Source organism: Delphinus delphis, chromosome 12 (genome assembly GCF_949987515.2).
Source record: "Delphinus delphis chromosome 12, mDelDel1.2, whole genome shotgun sequence".
In the NCBI taxonomy this organism is placed as follows: domain Eukaryota; kingdom Metazoa; phylum Chordata; class Mammalia; order Artiodactyla; family Delphinidae; genus Delphinus; species Delphinus delphis.
The window spans coordinates 78,857,045-78,873,544 of NC_082694.2; the positions used below are offsets into that span (position 1 = coordinate 78,857,045).

The 16,500-nt window shown below is 41.6% G+C and overlaps 1 protein-coding gene across 2 annotated transcripts in view; it reads left to right on the forward strand.

Annotated features, from left to right (window-relative positions):
- Positions 1–4,819: 4,819 nt before the first annotated feature.
- Positions 4,820–16,500, forward strand: part of NBAS (NBAS subunit of NRZ tethering complex) — a 340,240-nt gene continuing 328,559 nt past the window's right edge. For both annotated transcript variants that reach the window (XM_060027072.1, XM_060027073.1), the window contains exons 1-6: positions 4,820–4,935; positions 6,281–6,335; positions 7,900–7,936; positions 10,751–10,828; positions 11,182–11,229; positions 15,741–15,784. In XM_060027072.1, the coding sequence (XP_059883055.1) occupies positions 4,822–4,935; positions 6,281–6,335; positions 7,900–7,936; positions 10,751–10,828; positions 11,182–11,229; positions 15,741–15,784 (376 nt within the window). In that variant the 5' untranslated portion in view covers positions 4,820–4,821. The remainder of the gene's footprint in view (positions 4,936–6,280; positions 6,336–7,899; positions 7,937–10,750; positions 10,829–11,181; positions 11,230–15,740; positions 15,785–16,500) is intronic.

Consider the following 16,500-nt stretch of genomic DNA (forward strand, 5'->3'; position numbering starts at 1 on the left):
TTACCTGGGAGGATGCAAGCATGCAGATGCCACTTGTCTCAGGCACGTTAATAGCAAATGAAGTCTCCTGCCCTCTGGTTTTCCTCTACGTGTTGGTTTCATTCTCTTACCATGCAGTCTTTCCCTCCATTGTGAGTACGATGGCTGTGGACAGCTCGCAATCTGTGTTCTTCAAACTTTGTGATCCAAAAAGGAAAGGTGCTTTTTTCCTCCACTTAAATCTTTAAAATAAATAAATAAATTGCAGGGAAGAATTCTCTGCCCAATGCTTGAAGTCAGGGGAATGGGGCCCTTTGAGTGGGCAGACATGGATCAAGGAGACAGAGTTTGGGGACTGGCTGTCCCATGAGAATTTCCCGACTGAGTGAAGGAAGAGGCAGTTGGAGCAGTTCTACAAAAGCAAAAGGCCTGGGCAGACACAGCGACAGCTGTCACTATGGGTACAAGGGAGGAAGAAGAGGGTGATGAAGAAGAGTCTTGCTGTCCTTATGAACTGCCCAAGGTCTCTTCATTAAATCAGCCACTCTCCTGTTTACGGTCAGTGTGACCATCATCTTGGTTTGCCCAGGACAGTCCTATTTCATGCCTGTTTTCCTGGCATAATTATTAAAATCATCCCTTTTCATTTTCAAAAGTATCTCAGGGAATTCCCTGGCGGTCCACTTCCATTGCAGGGGGCACGGGTTTGATCCCTGATCAGGGAACAGATCCTGCATGTCGCGCAGCACGGCCAAAAAAAAAAAAAAAAAAAAAAAAGCGAGAACTTCAAAAGTGTCTCAGTTTGGACAACTAATTAGTGACTGTAAATAAGACCCATTAGCTATTTGGCTTCATTCACTCACCCCATCTTAAATCATTATTCCTTTGACTCAGGTGAACTTTGATTTATGCTTTGATCACCGCTCTGCCTTTTCTTTCCAACCCCAGTGCCTGATGGTCTCCAACTAGAGCACTTCTCAGGACATACATATTCTTCTTCTTCTTCTTTTTTTTTTTTTTGCGGTACGCGGGCCTCTCACTGCTGTGGCCTCTCCCGTCGCGCAGCACAGGCTCCGGACATGCAGGCTCAGCGGCCATGGCTCACGGGCCCAGCTGCTCCGCAGCATGTGGGATCCTCCCGGACCGGGGCACGAACCCGCGTCCCCTGCATCGGCAGGTGTACTCTCAACCACTGCGCCACCAGGGAAGCCCAGGACATACATATTCTTACCACCTTCTTCCGTATTACTGGTCACCTCACATTCTTCTCCTCCCAGGAATATTCTGGATTTTAAATGGTGGTGACGAAGACTTTATAATCTGTCTATCTGCTCCAAGCACCTGCGGTAGCAGAATCTTCCTTCCAGGAATTGCTCCAAGTTAAATGTCCAGTCACTTTCCAAATAGTCCTGTTTCTGCCTGTGCTTTTGTTTCCTCAGAATACAAGTCCCTCTTCAGAGGTCAGCCAGGCATGGCTTCATGTTTCCTGTTCTGGTGTGCAAACTATGATAAATGGGGTAAGGGTGAGGATGGATAAAGCAAAGAACACAGTGTGATGATGGTGAAAGAAAAAAAAAATCTTGGTAATGCACTTGTGGTGGTCTCCCTCGAATACAATCTAAGAAGGGAGCGTCCTTTGTCAGCTTGGCCTGTTACCTCCTGGCTATAGTTGTGTCGATCAGGTGGAGGTAGAGAAGAAAATGGACAAAGTAGAACACAATCTCAATTTCTAACCGAGAAAGGATGAGATAGGGAGGAGAAGAGCCAACAAGACGAGGCGCACAGAAACGGGAGGGGGCAGTGTGGAGGCCCCGTATGTTCCAGGGTCCACCCCCGACACTGTATTCTCTCTAAGTGAATGGTGTTCCTACCCCTTCACCTTCTGCAGCACGTGATGTAGGCAGTGCTCCCTGAGGCTCTGCAACTTGCCAGCCCGAGTGGGGTGGGGAGAGGAGATGTCTGGTGTTTGCATTTGAAGATTTGATAAAAAGACACAGCTACTGAGAAGAGAAGTAGTTGGGGGAGACAATGTGAGTTTTTCATTTATTCAACAAATAATATATATTTGGCCTCTGCTCTGTGCCAGGCACTGTTATCAACTCTGGGGATTTGGCAGGGATGTATATAGCATCTGTGAGATAAAAGGAAAAATATATATAGTGGTCTCTGCCCCTGGTTCCTGGCACAGAGCTCCTAAAACCCTTGTAATTTTTTTTTTGCCGTACGCGGGCCTCTCACTGTGTGGCCTCTCCCGTTGCGGAGCACAGGCTCCGGACGCGCAGGCTCAGCGGCCATGGCTCACGGGGCCAGCCACTCCACGGCATGTGGGATCTTCTCGGACCGGGGCACGAACCTGTGTCCCCTGCATCGGCAGGCGGACTCTCAACCACTGCGCCACCAGGGAAGCCCCCCTTGTAATTTCTTAAGTGTTAAGGATACTAGGAGCATCTCTTGTTCTAATGAGCTGACTCTGACTGGGCTCCTGGATGGTGGCTGGTCACCAGAAAGACCAAGCAATGATTAGGAGCTTTGAATTTTTAGTTCCCCCACCCATCTTTCAGAGAGGGGAGAGGACAGGAAATGGAATTGATAATTGATCACACATTCATGAGGAATCTTCCATACAAATCCCACCGGTAGGGGCTTCTGAGAGCTCCAGACCGGTGAATTTGTCCACACTGGGAGGGTGATGCACCCCACCTCCACGGGGACAGGAGCTCCTGTGCTCAGGACCCTCCCAGACCTCACCCTCTGTATCTCGTCATCTGGCTGTTCATCTGTATCCTTTATCATATCCTTCAGCAAGAAATGTGTTTCCTGGAGTTTTGTGAGCTGCTCTATCTAGCAAGTTAATTGAACCCAAGGAGGGGGCCCTTTGGAATCTCCAGTCTATAGCCAGTTGGTCAGAAGCACGGGTGATAACCTGAGTTTTCTGACTGGCATCTGAAGTGTGTGTGTCTGTGAGATGGGGTTAGTCTTTTGGGACTGAGCCCTTAACTTGTAGGATTGATACGATCTCCAGTTAGATAGTGCCAGAACTGAGCTGAATTCTTGGACACCAGCAGTTGTCCAAGAACTTGTTGGTGTGGGGAAAACCTCCACACACTTGGTGACCAGAAGTGTCAGAAGTGAAGAGCTTTGTGTACGAAGTGAAGGAGACTCCCAGGGAAGAAATACATTGTAGGGAAGATCCGGATTTTCCCTTACACAGGTGGGAAGCTGACTTTTTTCCATGTTAGCATCTATATGTATACAGTAGAGCACTCTGTTCTAGCAGAGCAGAGTGAAAGTGAAAGGGGACAGACAATAAACAAATGTAATAAAATATAAATTATATAGCATTTTGGGTAAGACAAGTGTTATGAAAAGAATGTAGAGTGGGTAAGGGAGATCTGGAGGGCTGGAGTTCAGGGAAGGTGGTTACAAATTTAAAATGAGCGGTCAGGGTAGGCTTCAGAGAGAAGACGACATTTGAGTGAAAACTTGGAGATGAGGGAGAGAGGCAAATATCTGGTAGAAGAGGGCTGTTCCCTCTTCCAAGGAGAGGGAACAGCCCTTGCCAAGTGCTTGAAGAGGATGTGTGTCTGGTGTGTTCAGAAGCAGCAAGGCCAGCGTGGCTGAAGGTGGCCGTGGAGCGGGAGATGAGGTGAGAGAGGAAGCGGGAGCAGGCAGGGGATGCAGGCTTGCTTTGAGGTCATTTAACTTTGCGAGACACAGGAGGCCTAGGCTTCCCAGAGGAGGGTTTTAATTGCATCTCTGCCTGATGCATCTTGATGGATATTACACAATACAACTCCTGCAAGATATCTTCAGTATTTGTGTTTCTTTTGAATGCGACACAGTGCTAATTCCCTGGACACTGTGTATTCATTCAGGTTGCAATAGGCTCTGCTTACAGGGCAGGGCTTTCCACAGAGAGGCACCTGTTGAATGAAGGAATGAATCAATGAATGAACAAATGAGACTAGACCTCCAGGTAGGTCCTCAACCTATTATTTCCACTTTATTGCCCCACACTCTTTCTGGACTTGGGTTCTAGTCAGCTGCCTGCACTTTCAACTAGATATTTCTGCCTCTATCTTTGCTCACCCCATTTCCCCCTACTTGAAAGGCTCTCACCAAACCCTCTCCACTTGATTTGAATTCTATCTGTTGTTAAAGACCCAGGATACGCTCCACTTCCTCCAGGAAGCCCCTCTAGACCCTCCGGCCTTCGTTGCCTTTTCTGAACTCCTATAGCATCATTCTTCTGATACCTTTTTTTTTTTTTAATTTAAATTGTTAAACTTTTTTTGGCTCTGCCGTGCAGCTTGCGGGGATCTTAGTTCCCCAACCAGGGATTGAACCGCAGGCCCACAGCAGTGAAAGCGCCCACCCCTAACCACTGGACCACCCAGGGAATTCCCCTGATACCTTTCATTAGTTCAGCCTGTTGCACTGAATAACTTTTTGGTGTTTATTTAAAAACCGCTGTTTGCCCTCTTTCTATCTGTAGGCAACAAATACATAAATGCTAGATCGTAAGGATATGATCTATCGCTTTTGTTTTATAGAAGTTGACTGGATAGGAGAGGTTCAAACTTGGCTGACCTCACGCAATTAATAAACAGGGAGTGACCCGGGACCAGGACCTAAGTAGTAGCCCAGACAATTAATAGGCATTGTCCCACCTATTCACACAAGGGTTAACCCAGCATTTCCTTTCCACGCCCTGTTAACTCCACCCCTTTCCCCGTGAACCAAAAGCGGAGCGGCCAGGGAAGCTTGTCCCTTGCGGGATGCCGTAGGGGCCCGCCCTCAGCTGCTCTGGACCCGCCCTCAGCTGCTCTGGTCCGGTCAAACATGGCGGTCTCCGAGTCAGCGGCGGCGAATCCAGGCACTGCGGAGGGCGAGGAGGAGACGATTCTCTATGACCTGTTGGTCAATACCGAGTGGCCCCCGGAGACAGAAGTACAGGTGAACCAGGCTCCTCCAGGGCTGAGGCCAGCTTGGTGCGGGCGCTGCCCCGGCAGAGCCACGTTGCAGTAACCACGTAGGAGAGTGGAGCTGGGTGGGCGGGGGAGCAGGACTCCGCCGCTTATGCGGTCGCCCTGGCAACGGTACCGTGGGCTAGCGAGGGTCTGGGTCCCCCAAGTGGGATTTCCTGGGATTCCTCCTGGGCTCCAAATTAGGATGTCGGGGGGCGGAACCTCGGTCCCTGAGGCATGTACCTCCCCACGCTGGTTTTGTTTCACTGCTCCTACTTGGAGGGGAGGCACAGCGTTGGATTCGAGGATCCTTCTCATATCTAGACTCTTGGTGGTCCCTTCCCGCGGGCCGGCTAGGGCTGGGCAAGGCTGATCCTCATCTGAAGTGGGAGGATTTTCCAGGACACTACAGTCCATCTCAGCATCTGCTGGGCTGTCGTGGAGCGCGGCATCAAACCTTTGCTCCTACTTGGGCCTGAATTGCGCCGGTTCTTGTGTATTTCAGTATATAAGCATTTAATGAGTGTATGTGTGTGTGCGTCCGTGTTCCAGACACTGTGCCAGGCGCTGGGCTTACAGAGGTGAATAGCTTTCGTGGTATTTGCAGTCTAGAGGGAAGACAGTGGAGTAAACGTTTTTCATCGCCTACCGTAATATGCGCTGTAATAGCGGTGTGAGCAAAATGCCTTGGGGAGTGAAGATTTATGAGCTACGGACCCGGCTTTGGGTTCTCTGTTAAAAAGGGGTCGTAGGGGTTGGTAATCTGGACCTTGGAGTTATTAGTTTCGTAGAGAGGACCTCCCAGGCACAGAATGAAGAGTAAGAACCAGGAACCCACATTTATTCAACAGCTATTTTATGAGTCCCTAACGTGTGCCAGTCACTGCTTTTGGCTCAGAACACGCAGGAAGATCGGAAAGGACTTTCTCTAAAGATCATGGAGCCCAGCCCATATGAATTCTTATTTACAACGTCTTTTCTGAGTTTCTTTACTGGAGAAAGTACTCATTCTCCTGCTTCTCTTTGCTTTGTTTCTATCTGTAAGTAGTTTTTTTTAAAAAAATTAATTTATTTAGGCTGTGCCAGGTATTAGTTGTAGCATGCAGACTGTTAGGTGCGGCATGCATGCGGTTGACCAGGAATCGAACCTGGGTCCCCTGCATTGGGAGCGCGGAGTCTTACCCACTGGACCACCAGGGAAGTCCCTATAAGTAGTTTTTAAATACTGGTAACTTGTACCCGGTACTCTGAGTATTAGCAAAGAAACATAACTTATTGTATAAGTATTACTAGAAAATTCTCAAATGTATTTGTTTTTGTTTTTCCATTTGCAGCCTAGAGGCAACCGGAAACATGGTGCATCCTTTATCATCACAAAAGCAATTAGGGGTAAGTATAGCACATTTATTTTTCTACATATAATGATACAGTTAGCCGATAATTTTTTTCTCATTCTTATTTTTTTCTATTCATAACTGCTGTTTTAGGAAGTTTAGGGATTTGAAATGTGTTCTTCTGAGTTTTAATGTAGAGCCTGATTAAAAATGAATAGCATAAATGTTATGTAAGCTTTATTTTATAAAAAATGCATATATACATATATGATATATATGATATGTCTATAAATATACATATGTGTGTATATACACATATGTATGCATATGTTTACACACATACATTTTTAATGCGGCTTAAAGTATGGCCTGAGTTTAACCATTATGGATGTGTTCTGGAAGAAATGAAGAAAATCAAACCCACTCAGAGAATCTACGGACATCGACGGTGAAAAGGGAGTGACAGACCGTTTTAAGTGTTTTACATGATGTTTCAGATACATCTGTTTAGAGTCACTCAAATTACAAATTTGATTAACCAGGACATTCGTTTAACTCCCGACAGACGTTATGTATGAGCTCACGAGATCTGAGAAAGTATTGAGCACTAGCCGATTAAGCTGGTGTTACGAGGGCTTTATGTGTATTTATTGATGCAATCCTTTACCAGACCAACAAGGTAGGTGTGTTAGGAATTTATGTTTTTAGATGAGGAAACTTGCCCAAGGTCATGCATTTGGATTGACTACGTTTCTTTCTGGATCCAAAGCCCATCCTTATTATACTGGGGAATTTCAGCTACTTATAAGGAGAAGGTTCAGTTTCAAAGGAGTTGAGTACTTGAAATTAACTCTAATTTTATCTTCTGATAAAGATAAAATAGTTTTATCTTCTGTTACAAGAAATACTAGCATGTTCAATTTTCATTATCACAAATGTGAAATTTTGAAAATTTAGGAAATGTACACAAGTAATAAAATGTACAAAGTTTAGAGAATATAGACAACCACAAATTAGAATAAATAATTCCTCATTTTACCACCTGGAGATAATCTCTTATCCTTCAGACCTTTTGCTATTGATACATACATAACCATGTACACAGGTTCACACATGATTACATTTTAAATGGAATCATATAAAACATTGCTGTCCATAGTGTGTTAGAGATTTTGTTTCCCATGGACTTCCCCATTTTAGGCAATATTATTATTTTTTAAGTCTTTGTTATAAAGTGAAAAATGGTATCTTAACCTTTATACAAATACTTAGGTTTTAATGGGTGATTACTATGACTTCTACTCCATGGTTTTATTAAAGCCTGTTAGGAGAAATTTAGCATCTCAAACCACTTTTACTTGTTGTACTGTTACGAAATACTTCAAAGTTCTTTGAATAACACAAACTTGGGACTTAATATAAAGCAATATATGATGTAAAAGTTGTAGTGTATATTAGATTATATTTATTCTTGTCAAGAGTTGTATTCTCCATGTTTTGTTTTGTGATGACTCAGTCTACAGTATATTTCAGGTTTATTATCAATAAATCTAAAATTGAAAATGATTCCTAAAGCATAACTCATTCATATTTGGCTTTGCTGTTTCTTTTTATTACAGATCGTTTATTATTTTTAAGCCAATATATCTGGTACAGGTGAGTCATGAATTCTTCAGAGAAACAGTATGAGCAGCAAATACAAACAATATTATTTGTATTTATGATTTAAGTTTTCAGAATTGAATCCCAGATTGTGATATGGATACTGACATTCAGGTGAACCCAATTTATAAGATAGACCTTTCAAACATTTGGCCTACCCTGACAAGATCTCTCAGTAAAAGTAGGGTACTTTTTGATCCCTTAGTCATTATTAGGAATATCTCATAGCAATTTCTACTTTCTCTCAGTGTTCTCAGCCTTATCTTGAATGCCCACATGATGGATCTGTGCTTGTGTATCTTTTTAAAAGCCTTTTTGTTCTTATTGTTATATCGACTCTTGTGGTTAATATTCATTCAGTTGCTATGCATCAGGGAAGGTTCTTTAGGTTTCAGTTCTTGGGAACTTCTTAAGTCTTTTGGATGTTAAGTGTGTTTTTAGGCCTGGCGCTAATATTCACCTTTAAAAGGAACAGTGAAATGATTATTCTGACCAAGATGCATGTGTAGGAATTGTTTTATAGAATTATTTACCACAGATTGCCTTTTACTCGAGGACATCTAATCTTAAAAGCTCCAGAGATAATAGAGTTCTAGTTCTATAAAAGGGACCTTTGGCTCTTCTCTGAGGTTAGCTCCAGTGCTTTTCTGCTTTTACTGTGTGTGTGTGTGTGTGTGTGTGTGTGTGTGTGTGTGTGCGCGCATAAATTAAATTCCTTATTGAATTTTATCTTATTTTTGGGGGTGTTGGGTGTGATAGAGAACTGAGTGAGGGAGAGGGTAGAGGTGGGGAGGGGAGTGTAAGAGCTAGGCTGTTTTTCCTGGTGTCACCGGGCTACACTTGCTAGTGCTGAGCACCCGTGGAAAGGGATGGCAGAAGATACGTCTGTTTGGGTCACTCCTTGACAGTAAGTCCTTTTGTTATTTGTTAAGAAGGAGGACTTCCAAGTGCTCCCTCTGATACAAGCCTTGCCCAATGTGTAAACACCTTAAGATCAGGCATCAGGAGGTATGTTTCTCCCAAGAAGTCCCTTTCCTTGCATTGGCCACGTTGATCAGTGTACAGACCATCAGTGAGCACACCATGAGGTGATTATCTCGTCTTCCCTGTGGTATGTTTCTTTCAAAAAGCTTGTAGTTGAGTTTTTTTGTTTTTTTTTTTTTTGTAGTTGAGTTTTTTGCTCTTGAGTTTACGGTAATTGTACCTAAAAGGTTTCGGGGCCAATATTTCTTTCAAGAGGCTTTTTCTTTTCAAGTTTTTTTCTTTCAATCATGAAATAGTATAAACAGACTGAGAATTATAGACAATAATATAATAAACTCGTTACGATTTCTGTCCATATCTGAATTAAAGCAGTTGTTGCTGTTCTGCCGTGTTTGCTTCAGATGATAGCCCTGTTGTTCTTTGTATGCAAGATGTTACAGCTCAGGTCCTCTTCCCACACTCTGCCCAACCTTTCCCCACCCTTCCCCTCCAGAGGGAGTTATCATTCTCATGTTGATTGTATCATTCACCTGCATGTTTCATCTTTATTATTTCTGTAACTATCTGATGGCATTAAATATTTCATGTTTTAAAAATGAACATGAATATACTGAATGTAAATTACTAATATTTTTTATCCTATTTTGTGTTTTTATTATTTTTTTCATTTTCCTGTCCCCACCCCCCCAGTCAAATGATTTTCTTTCTGCTTCTTTTCCACCTATTTTCTTGATTTCTTCATGTGTTACTCCTCTAATTTGTCTCTGATTCACGTATGGTGGATCATTTCCTTATATATTTTGTGAATGATGCTATCGTGAGCTTATGCCTGGGCATCTTGTGTCACATGAGTAAAGTGAAATCGCAGTCCAATCTTGCATTCAGTAAAAGCTTGGCGTTTTGATTTTTTCATAGGTTTCATTCCCATCCCCCCACAGACCAGAATTCCAGGCGGAGATGAGATTCTGGAAGGCCTCCCTGGGCCTGTGGTGACGTTTGTCTAGTTCTCCCTTCTCTGATAGCACTGCCATTTGAGAGTCCTGGCCTTTGCAGGAGCCTCACCTCCAGCTGCTGTCCTTCCTGTGGCCCACAGGAGTCTCACCTCCAGCTGCTGTCCTTCCTGTGGCCCACAGCTCATTTCCTCTCCCAGGTGTTAACTCTCATTTTGAGTTCTGTTTCTCTCTTTGTCCTGTACCCAACCCTGACTTTCAGTTCTCTTTGCATTTGTAGTTCTTGGAGATTTCTTTCTTGTGAGTTTAGCTGTACATTAGAATATGTTTTCGTTAGAGTTGAGCCAGAATTTCTAGGTGTGCATTGCAGGAGGGGTTTCTTTTTTTTTTTTTTTTTTTCTTTTTTGCAAAGATGTCAAACATTTCTTAGAATTTTTTTTTAACATCTTTATTGGAGTATAGTTGCTTTACAATGGTGTGTTAGTTTCTGCTTTATAACAAAGTGAATCAGTTATACGTATACATATGTTCCCATATCTCTTGCATCTCCCTCCCTCCCAAGGAGGGGTTTCTTATAAGCTCATTCTGCTATGTTACTGGCACCCTCAGTATCTTCTCCTTAGAAAAAATAAAAAATTTATTTCATTGAACACATCACCACGTTTTTTTGGAAATAGAGAAATGTATGTGGTCAAGTTTCAGATGTCCAATTAGTAAGTTTTGGTTTTGGGTTTGCCAGTATTCAGTTTTTATATTCTAATGGAAAAGAATCCTTATCGCTTGCCATAGATCTATATGTTATTTATAATGTTTACCTACTTATACGTGGTTTCCGTGATTAGATGTTAAGTTAGCTGATGTGTTGTGGTTTCAGCCCTGCACCTTTTCTGCTCCCTGATGGACTAGTTCGTTTGGTTAATAAACAGGTGAACTGGCATTCGGTACTTGCAAGGTAAGAATGCATAAAATTCACATAATGTTCCTCTGCCTGGGCAACCATTTAAATTCCATTATGGATATTAATTTTGGTGTCCTTATGGCTTGCAGTCTCGATTTTTATTGTATATAAATTCCCTGTGCCACATATGATTAGTATTGTTTAAATGTGTTAATTAAACTGTATTGAGTTATTTTGTATGCTTTTTGTATCTATATACTCATCTAATTATAAAGTCAAAAAGTTGGATAATTAAAGATATGAACAAATTTGAAAATGATTTTAATTTCTTAAAATGATTCCATCTGTGGTGAAGACGGCTGCAAACACTCACATAGGAATTTGTTTCTCTTTCTCTCTCGTGAAAGCAATGGGAAGCTTTTGGCTGCTGTTCAAGATCAGTGTGTGGAGATCAGGTAACTGTTACTATTATTCATATTCAAAATTTCCCTTGAGAAAAGTTTTACCTAATTTATGAGAACTAAGATTTTTAAAGGGGGTATATTTAAAGGAATTTTATTAGTAACTCATGTAATTTTGTACGGTGTCAAGCACCAACTTGTGCCAATTGAAGGATGAAGGATGCTTTCTCAGAGTATGCCTTCTGCTTCCCCAGGTCACTCTGCTGTCTCCTGAGAAATTTTACTTTCTCAGCAGACAACGGTGTATCTTCCAGAACTCTGAAAATCACTCTTGCTTGACCAGTTACTGCTAAGACAGCTAAGCAGATGCTCAGGAAGGTATACAAAAAATAGAGGTTGCTTTACTTGTTGGCAGAAAGCTGTAGATGGAATATGGGTTTGCAAAACACTAAGGCTTCACGTTACTGGAGACCAGTGATACTCTCTGTCCTCTTGAGACATCAGTGGCATTACACACATCTAGAAGAAGTCTCTAAGTTGGGCTTTCCATGTACTTCATTTTTAAGTAGTATATCAGTTGTGAAAGGAATAGCAACAATAGCAACTAATTTAGGAAAACGAGTTGATTTTCTGGGAAATTATCAGCAGGAAGCCAAATGTGTTCCATCTCTGAAAGTGGGGGCTACTCCTTTCTTTAGGGAAGCCCTAACTCTCGAGTCTCAAAAGATAAGCACTGAGGCAGAAATTTCAGGTTGCCTAGATACCAGTCAAAAGTTTTTTCTACTACTTTATTATTGAGTAAAACTAGTGTTAATGAGCATTCAGTTGTTAGCACACTGGTTTTAGCTTTCTGCTTGTGAAATTTCTTTTTCCATTTATCCAAATGGAACTGGACCCCTCAACTTTTGGGAGAGTAGACAAGAGGGTTTGCCCCCATTGGGGCACCGACTTCAGATTGGGAGACTCCGTAATCCTTCTTAAAACTATCAGGATAGGAATGATTGGCAATAATGACAGTCTTTCAGAACTTCATTTCTTCATCTGGCATGGCTTTAATAGGCAGGACCCTTTTCTCTAAGAGCAACAGTGAGCATCAGGTGGCACAGTGTTTGAACTGATATTGTTCATAGAAATGGGCTAGCATTTCCTACTCCATTTGCTGCAATGATGTCAAATTTTTTGGAGAAACGTGCTCATCTGTGACTTCTTTATGAACAGCAGATAGTAATCAAAATTTCCATCTTCTTTCCATGAAATGAGAACATTAATGGAATGATTTTAGGTGTTAAGGTTGGAATATGCATGTGGGGATGGCATTGATATTTAGGCTTGTGAAGGAGAGTTTGACAAAGGGTTTCTGGAACTTGTCAATAAAAACTGTGATGAAAAGAAAAAATAATTGTTTGCTTTTGTAACAGCATTTGCTACTGGATTGCTAGTGTGTAAAATTATATTTATAAAACTTATACATATATCCAGCTCTTTAGGAATTCACTCATGAATTTGAGATTAAGTGGTGAGGGAAGATTTCTGGGCAACAGAAGTGATGCTCATCAAGGTCTTACTCATCTGGTCTGTAATTTGCAAAAAAGCTTTGTAACTTACTATATTCAAAGACTCTGGTATGGTGAAGAGTCAGCTCTCTCAGGAAGCCTTCCAGGAACTCATTCCCAGTGGATCCCCCTTCCCCTCATTGGTTAGGTGCTGATCCTTTATGTTCCTATAATAATTAACACATTTATTATACTTAATGGTAAGGTAATGCTAACAATGTTGGGCACCACTGTGTTCGTTGTTTTTTCTTTAACATCCAGCACTCGGTGTTACATGTGTTAACTCAATCCTTGCAGAAGGCCAGTGAGGTAGGTGTAACTATTCTCTACTTTAGAAATAAGGAATCTGGCACAATATGGTTAAATAACTTGCCCAAGGATTTGAAATCAGCCATCGTAGCTTCATTGTTCATGCTCTTATCTACAAACCTATACTACCTTTTGATCATGCCTTTTAGCCATCTATGCCCATATGCTTATATGTGGATTTCCCCCAGTATATTTAGGGCCATTGCTTTGCACAGCTCCAGGGGTGCCATTTGCTTGAAACTCAAGTGATGGGGTTTGAAGTCTACAGCTCCATTATACTGTGTGTTCCTGGGAGGCATGGGCTGTCCTTTTTTCCTAGCACTTATATATTTCCTTGGATGTAATAGGTGCTTAGTTTATGTTTAATGAGTAAGTGGTGTGTTTGCAAGTGGGACGGGGAAGCAGATGCTGGGAGGGCATTACAGGGCAAGCCTGCTGACTTGCTCGGAGTTGGCACTCAGTTGATTTTCTTGAAAGTAGACACCCACACTTACTTTGCAGTAACCTGAAAGGAAGTGTCTTTGAGCAAAGATGTGGGATGGTGAGCAAAGAAAAAGGGCAAGGTAGATCCCCGAAGTCAATGCTATGAATAGTGGCTGTGCCTGAATAATATTTAAGACGTTTGTTCTCTCTTCTCTGTACGTGTCTTCTCTACCACAGTGAAGAGCACATACAATCCCAGTTGGCTCCAGAAGTAATAGTAGTGGGCACCCAGTATCCAGTAAATATTTGTTGAATGGATTAGAAAATGAAAGATAATTACAGTATCTGGGGTTGTTATTCAATGTTAGGAAGCAGTTATAAATGTGAAATGGTTTTTGTGGAAAACATGCAAAGCTGAAACACACTTTAGTTTAGGAGACAGCTCTGCCTTTTGCAGGTTGGACTGGGGCTGCTCTTCCCCAGCTTTAGTTCTGTGGTGAGTGGCAAGTGACTCTAACAGCTTGCTCTAATGTGGCGTACTTAACCTGCTTGCGTGTGGCGCTCACGTGGGTGAAAGGTGACTTGTGATTTGCTACTTTAATTTGTAATTTGGTGGTGGTTATCAGTGGTTAATATATGTTTCTTTTATTCCTAGATAGTGAAGTAATATGTTATAAATATGGGAACTAATAAGAAACCATCACAGAATACAACAAAAAGCATTAAAATAGGGGACTCTTATAAAGAAGGCACCTCCTTCCCCCCAGTTTGCTCATCTATCTTAAGTGAATACATTCTGTGAAGTTTCGACAAAACAAATTTATGTCTCCCTCCCTCCCTCCCTCCCCTTTTCCAGCAGAAAGAGCAAACTATTATTTGTGATTATATTAAGGATGAAAGTAATGAACATTTACTTTGGTCTAGTTCATGCTAATTTATATGTAACGTCTCATTTAATCTTTTCCCAAAGCTGTGAAGTTGCTGTTACTTATCCTGTGTTATTGAAAGGAAAATGAAATCATGTTGAATATTTTGTCCAGGTTACACGAGAGAGCTGAAATCAGGTCAAGTTCACTTCAGAGATCATGTCCTTTCTGCTCTAGTCCACATAGAGGCCTAATAGTCCAATTTCTTGAGGAAATTTATTTCCATATTTGTAACTGGATTTTGTTATAATATTTTAATAAATGGCTAAAAATCTTAAAGAGTCTGTAAAGTTTGTTTTAAAGGTAATGCTTAGTTATTTTACAAATATTAGAAAATACAGTTAAGTAATTATGAAAGAAGAACAGCAAATTTTACTGTCCAAAGTTGTCTACTGTCAGCATTTTGGTGTATGTCCTCTGACACTTTTCTGTGTGTGTAAAAAATATAGATAGATAGATAGATACTACATATATATATGTAGATGATGCTGTACATTCTATTTGATACCTTTTTCTGGATAACTTTTGAAAATTAAGATATTGTCAGCATCTTTCCATGTCACGTATCGTAATAGCATAATATTTCATTGATTATATATAGCAAAATCTAATAATTAATCTCTTCATACTGGCTGTGTTTTTCTCTTTCATAACTTAGGCTGCATTAGTTGCCTTGATATCTGTATATCTGTAATTATTTCCCAGGGATAACTTTGTAGAACTTAAATTGCTACGTCAAATACTATGGACATTAAAGTTTTGGATAATTATTACTAAATTCTTTTCTAGAAGGTTTACCAGTTTTCATTTTTGAAGATATAATAATTAGAATACTTTAGTATATATTTCAATATCACAGATATTAAGTAGGTCGCTAATATAAATATGGTCACTTGTTAAAGCTATTTGACTTGTTAAAACAAGACTTTTCTCCCTAAGTGATTAAACTCTGCAGTATGATTCAGACCAGTGGTTCTTAACCAGGATCAATCTGTGGAGCTTTAAAAAAAAATATTTGTGCCTCTGGGCCCCGTCCCGGATCTACTGCATCAGAGCCTTTGTGGATAGGGTCCAGGCATCTCTATTGTATTAAAAGACTGTGCTTAAAATCAGTTATGCTTGTATCACTAGATTCCTAATGTAGCTATGTTCCTAGTGAAATAAGAAGGTTGGAAGAAAACACTGTCACCAATGAAAGGCTCTTACTTGAGGCACAAAACCATCCATATGAGAGAAGGAATGAGTTAGTGTTGTCTAGAGAAGTTGTCTGGTCTGTGTTTGTGATGTCTTATAGTACTACACAGCAGTGTTGTTATGGCAAAACTGTTGTCTTAATTTTACATATATTTTGCAGGTCTGCAAAAGATGATTTTACATCTATTATTGGGAAATGTCAAGGTAAGAGTTTCCAAAATAGTCAAAAAACGAAAAATTCAAATCTGCAGCAGTAAATTTTTTTTTTTTTTAAACTCATTTGTTGGGCTTCCCTGGTGGTGCAGTGGTTGAGAGTCCGCCTGCCGATGCAGGGGATGTGGGTTCGTGCCCCAGTCCGGGAAGATCCCGCATGCCGCGGAGTGGCTGGGCCTGTGAGCCGTGGCCGCTGAGCCTGCACGTCCGGAGCCTGTGCTCTGCAACGGGAGAGGTCACGACAGTGAGAGGCCTGCGTACCACAAAAAAAAAAAAAAAAAAAAAAAATCCTCATTTATTTATTTATCTATCTATTTATTTATTTTGGCTGCGTTGGGTCTTTGTTGCTGTACGCGGGCTTTCTCTAGTTGCAGTGCACGGGGGCTACTCTTTGTTGTGGTGCCCGGGCTTCTTGTGGTGGCTTCTCTTGTTGCAGAGCATGGGTCCTAGGCGTGCGGGCTTCAGTAGTTGCAGCACATGGGCTCAGTAATTGTGGCATGTGGGCTTCAGTAGTTGTGGCTCGTGGGCTCCAGAGCGCAGGCTCAGTAGTTGTGGCACATGGGTTTAGTTGCTCCACGGTGTGTGGGATCCTCCCGGACCAGGAATTGAACCCATGTCCCCTGCATCGGCAGGCAGATTCTCAACCTCTGAGTCATCAGGGAAGTCCCACCAGTTAATATTTCTTAAAAGTCAGAATAGATACTGTT